This window comes from Camellia sinensis, chromosome 15 (assembly GCF_055761805.1).
Source record: "Camellia sinensis isolate YWXY chromosome 15, ASM5576180v1, whole genome shotgun sequence".
NCBI classification, from domain to species: domain Eukaryota; kingdom Viridiplantae; phylum Streptophyta; class Magnoliopsida; order Ericales; family Theaceae; genus Camellia; species Camellia sinensis.
The window spans coordinates 132685396-132691704 of NC_138975.1; the positions used below are offsets into that span (position 1 = coordinate 132685396).

The 6309-nt window shown below is 31.3% G+C and overlaps 1 protein-coding gene across 1 annotated transcript; it reads left to right on the forward strand.

Annotated features, from left to right (window-relative positions):
- Positions 1–732: 732 nt before the first annotated feature.
- LOC114276563 (cytochrome P450 CYP736A12) lies at positions 733–6049 on the forward strand. The gene is made up of 2 exons (XM_082907758.1): positions 733–1508; positions 5006–6049. Exons 1-2 carry the CDS (start codon positions 825–827, stop codon positions 5837–5839), a joined length of 1518 nt encoding a protein of 505 aa, XP_082763884.1. The 5' UTR covers positions 733–824; the 3' UTR covers positions 5840–6049.
- Positions 6050–6309: the final 260 nt, after the last annotated feature.

Below are 6309 nucleotides of genomic sequence, written 5' to 3' on the forward strand. Positions count from 1 at the left end.
GGTGGCCTGGTGGTGGAAGTTGTCCATTCCTCAGCCAAAAAATCAGGGTCGATTTTTGGGAAGGGCATTTGAGATCACTCCCTGTGAGTAATGCCTTTACTCTCCTCGGTCCCTGGCCTCTGCTGCGGCGTGGGGTTGCCCTCCATTGGTGCCCTAGTGGTGGGTCTCTCACTTGGTGGGGGTTAATTCCTAACTGGCAACCGGTTACCCCGAGGCTAGGGCCCAACGGGACTGTAATGACACCACAGAGTCCTTTTTTTATGATCAATATATATATATATATATATTTATTTTAATACGAAAGAAATTAAATTTTTTTTTTTTTTAATCACTCAGGGCAGCAAGTGAAGGCGTTCGCAAGAAGTTGAACATCTTCACTGGCGACTCTATTTTGACATTGGTGGTGGTATAGTGGTGGTATGATAATGTTATGATCATGACAGTGATCGTGATCGTAATCGTGATCGTGATAGTGTAATAGTAGTTGTGGTGATAATAGGATGGTGGTGGTGGACGATGACAATAATAATAGGGTGATAGGAGAACCGAATAATAGTACTAATTAAATAATAATAATAATTTTTTTAAGTGTCAATAAAAAATAATAATTTTTTTTTATGATAATTTCTTAATAAAGATCACATTAAAAATATAGAGGTGATCCCTAAAAGTACCAAACATTTCCCAATAACTTATTGCGGAACGTACCATCAATAACTATTGTTACAACCAACACTAGTTTTATTATAAATTTGGGAGGTTGGCTAGGCATTATGCATTTATCATAGTTATCACATTCCAACCTCAACTACTTACCCAACAGCATGAGCCCTAACACCCTTGCCATTCTCTCCCTCCTCTTTGGAGCCATCTGGTGGTTATTCTTCCACCACCTCGGCCGTCGAAAAAATAGTCGGAAAATTTTACCACCCGGTCCACGGGCCTTACCAATCATCGGGAATCTCCACATGATAGGCACTCTCCCTCACCGTGCCCTCCAAGCCCTATCCAAAAAATACGGCCCAATTATGTTAGTCCAACTCGGCAACATCCCAACCATTGTAGTCTCATCCCCACGCGCCGCTGAGCTCTTCCTAAAAACCCATGACACGGTCTTCGCTAGCCGCCCGAATATTGAAGCAGCCAAGTATATGTCCTATGAAAATAAAGGTATGGCTTTTGCAACTTACGGATCGTATTGGCGTAATGTTAAGAAATTGTGTACTTTAGAATTATTGAGTGTGAGGAAAATTGATGGGTATGAAGCAATGAGGAGGGAGGAGATGGAGGTATTAGTGCAGTTGCTGAAGGCGGCGGCGCCACGTGAGGTGGTGGATTTGAGTGAGATGGTGGCAGGGGTGATGGAGGACATGACATGTAAGATGGTGTTTGGGAGGAGTAATGATGAGAGGTTTGATTTGAAGACTGTTGTTCAGAAGGCTCTGGTATTAGTAGGAGCTTTCAATATTGCAGACTTTGTCCCTATCTTGGCTCCATTTGACCTTCAGGTTTGTTCACTTTTCTATGCTATGATAAGTCTAACAGGATGTTGGTTTGTCAAAAGTTAAGATAAGATTAAAGAACGAAAATATGAGGCGAAAAAAATTAGCATATTTTGAATATTAGTTAATTAGTGGTATTAGTTTAGAAATTTAAGATAAATTATATTTATTTGTGTATTAATTTAAATAAGTTTTTTTTTTTGGTTAAAATATGAGGTGAAAAAAATTAGTATAATTTGAATATGTTTTAATTTTTTACAAAAAAATGTATAAAAAATAAAAAAAGAAAGAAATTTTTTTGATTTTTTTAAATAGTTCTTTGATTTTTTAATTTTTTTGACTTTGTTAGTAATTGTAGAAGGTTTCCAAACCAACCCTTAAGAGCTCGTTTGGGATATAGGTTGGTTTTTTAATTTTTTGACTATTTTAATCTGGGATTAAAAAGTCTCGTTTGGAATAGACTTTTTAATTTTTTTGACTTTTATAAAAAAAAATGAAATAATTATGAATTAAATGTGATATTTTATTTTATTTCGTTAAAATAATAAATTTTATCTTATACGACTGTTTAATCTAAAATGTTATTTCAAACGAGCTTTAAATGCCCGTTTTACAACTTTAACTTTTTAGTTATATTTTGAGTTTTTGATTTTTTTAATGAAGTGACAAAAAAAAAAAAAAAAAAAAATTAGTGAGTTTGAAATATTTTTTTTTTATTGAATAGAAAGTTAAGAGGAAAAAAGTCTTTGATTATAAAAAAAACTTTCCTGTAACTTTTACTTTGATATTTTTTTTAGTCAAAAAAACCTACAAATCAACCTAAGCATAATTTTATGAAATTAACTAAACTCGCGTTACATAAAATGCAAAATTATTATTTTTATTATCTATTGAAAAAATTAAATTTATTTGATAATCGTAACTTTTTATTTTATCTCGTTTGCCTCTAAAAGAATAGACAATATGTATATTTTTAAAAATAAACTTCATTATTTTAGAACAAGCATGATAAAATTAATCTAATTTTTTTCGTGGATGATAAATACGGAGGGCTTCGAATTTGGATATGTGGTGCGCCCTAAGCCCATCCTTTTCTCTAGATTTGGATTGAAGGATTTTGTTCGTACCTGGTGCAGGATTTATTTTGATAATTTAAATCGTTTATTTTATAATATATATCATTAAAAATAATAATAAATTGATTTGATAATTAATTTATTACATTTATAAAAAAAAAAATTGACAACAATACCAAGACCTTGTTTGCCAATTTAGAAATTAATTATTTAATTTTTTATATAAAAATATATTAAAAAAAATAAGGAGGGTAATGCGAAGAAAAAGCGAGCATGTGAACTCTATTTTTGTAAACAAGGAAAAGGTGTCATAAACGTACGGGCCACTAGACCCACTATTTGAGTTATAATTTTTTGATTTTTTTTTTTTGGGTCTATTTTAATTTGGGATTAAAATAGTTTCGTTTGAGATGGAATTTTTAATTTTTTTTAATTTTTGTAAGAGAAAAAATATAATGATTATGGTTTATATGTAATAACTTTTAACATGAGACTAAAAGTTTTATTTTATTTTTTTGTGGTTAAAATAGTCTCAACCTATGTCAAACTCACATGCGAAACGAGGAATGAGGATCCTCTCCTTGCAGTCCTGTGCTGCGAAACGAGGAATGAGGATCCTCTCCTTGCAGTCCTGTGCTTGCACCCGTCCTTGCAGGCCTTCGGGTCTACTTTTAGGCCCAATTTTGATAATCTGAACCGTTCATATTTTATGATTTATTCAGTATATCATACCTGTAAAAAATCAAGTTGATCGGATATCAGAAAGTATGCGTTCGAAAAATTGAACTAAAAACTATTTTTTAAAGAATTTAATAAACAGTTTTCCGAACATATGCTTTCTGATATCCGATCAACTTGATTTTTTACAGGTATGATATACTGAATAAATCATAAAATATGAACGGTTCGGATTATTAAAATTGGGTCTAAAAGTAGATCCGAAGGCCTGTAAGGACAGGCGCAAGTACAAAACTGCAAGGAGAGAATCTTGGCTCGCGAAACGAGTGCTCAGTTACTTTTAGAGTGTTCATATTTCTTTATCAATTATTATTTAACATGTTCTTTTATATTTCACAATCAATTAACATAAAATTATAATATTTTACATTTTTCATTAATCATAATATTATAAAACACTAAGTGGCCGTACTCTAGTAATACCCACAAGTGTCCTGCAACACAAGTGAAAAATAAAAAATTTGAAATATACAATACATTTGTCAGATTTTTTTTTTTAGTGAATTTTTTTGGATTCTACTTGACTAGATAGATTGAGGATTTTTTTTTTTTTTAGAATTTAGATTTGTTTAAACAAGATATATCAAAAAACTAAAATGTTTTGATATAATTTAAAAAAAGATTTTTAAAGATACATTTCGTTTAAAAAAAAATATGACTTTTTTATTTGTATAAAAAATAAAGGCTCCCTAAATTCCAACTCCTCTTATAAAAAGATGAATGTCATATATCACGGAAATATTTCATCAAAACTTCTCACCTCTTATGCAGTCTTTCCAAATGTCATAATCTCATAAAAAAACTTTAAAGTGTTTTTAAAATTTTTAATTTTATCATATAATCAGCACGGATAAAGAAAAAAAAAAAAAAAAACACATAATTTAAATAAACTTCTTAATCAGTGTGATGTATAATGAATCTTTCCTTCTTTTATTTCCAATTTTTTTCCCCCTCTTGACCCAAAATAAATGAATAAATAAAAGGTAAAGTACATTGACTACTATTGAAATTTGGAAAAAAAAATAATAATAATAAATTCTACAATTTGGATATAATTACTGACCTCTATTTTATTAAGTTTAAATGAACCAAACCTAATGTAGATGTTGTGAAAATACAAAAATAAATAATATAAAATATACATTGTCATATAAAAAAATTGACATCATTTTTTTTTATCAATATACCTAACAAATTATTGTTGTAAATGAGACTACGGTCTCGTTTGGCAAATAATGATTTTAGTCAAAAAGTCACTAAAAAAATCAAAAAATCAAAAATCCATACAAAAAAGTCAAAAATTTCATTTTCTCTCTAGTTTTTGTATATCTTTTCGTAAAAAACTAAAAAAGTCATTTCAAACATACTAGTTTTTTCGCATCATGTTTTAGCAAAAAAGTCAAAAAGTTACTAAAAAAATATATACCCAAACGAGGCCTAAGTATTATATAAGTTAAAATTACAAGAGACTCAATGTATTTAATTATATTAAGATTGTGAGATTTATTGTATATTTTTTCCAAATATTAAGAGAGGTCCGTCTAATTAACCCATAAATGAATAAACAAAAGTATGCTCTAAAAAAACACACACACACACACAAAAAAATAAATAAATAAATAAATAAAAATTGTTAACATTGAATAATATGTCAACCATATGGCTTCTAATTACTGCATTTGAATTCAGGGGTTGACTCGAAGCTTGAAGGAAACCAGCAAAGCCATTGATACAATCTTGGAGATTATTATCACCGAGCACGAACAAGTCCCTTCTAGGATTCACCAAACCCATGACAAAAAAGACTTCATTGATGTAATGTTGTCATTAATGAACAACAAATCCTCAACAACAACCCACGATGAGCTCTCCTACTCCATCGATCGTAACAACATCAAAGCAATCGCAGTCGACATGATTGTCGGAGCGATCGACACCTCGACCATTGCAATCGAGTGGGTTATGTCAGAGATCCTGACCCACTCGAGGGTGGCCCAAAAGCTCCAACAAGAACTCATGAATGTCGTTGGAGGAGAGAGAATGGTAGCAGAAACAGATTTGGTAAAGTTAGAGTACTTAGAAATGGTTATTAAAGAGACTTTGAGGATCCACCCGGTCGCTCCATTATTGATCCCACGTGAATCGATGGAGGATATTGTCATCGATGGCTATTTCATACCTAAGAATTCACGGATTTTGGTGAATTCTTGGGCTATGGGCCAAGACCCGAGTATTTGGTCTGACGATGTTGGGGAGTTTTTACCTGAGAGGTTCATGGATGGACACGTGGACATCCGAGGAAGGGATTTTCAACTTATACCGTTCGGGTCAGGTCGGAGGGGGTGCCCCGGGATGCATTTGGGGCTAACTAACATTCGGTTGGTAGTGGCTCAGTTGATGCATTGTTTTGATTGGGAATTGCCTAATGGGATGAAACCAAATGAATTGGATATGAGTGAGAAATTTGGCTTGTCATTGCCAAGAGCCAAACACTTGCTTGCAATTCCAACTTATCGCTTATAGAAATGTGCTCTCATGTGAACTTTAAATATGTGTGCAAGTATTATTTATTTATTTATTGCTTTTATATACAATTTTATTAGTTGTTGTGTCTTATTTCTTTATATTTGTTTAGATTATATATAAGGGTTGCGCTTCTCTTTATTTTAGAGAGAAGCAACTATATGGTTGAATTTACTTTATAAAAATTTATAATGTGTGTTATTTTAATAATTCAAATCGTTCATTTTGTTCTTATTTTCTCTTGATTTTTTCTGTAATTAGATACTTGTTTCTACTTATATTTACATCTTCTTAAGTAGGAGGTGGCTCCTCCTTAAGTAAGATTTGTGCATATTTGGATGTTTTATTTGCACCACTAATCTAAATAATATAGATTAACACTAATTAAATTAGATTAAAAAACAAATAAATAAATCTATCATATAGTTTTTATCATAATAAAGAAAAATGTGAAGCTGTAGATTTTAAAT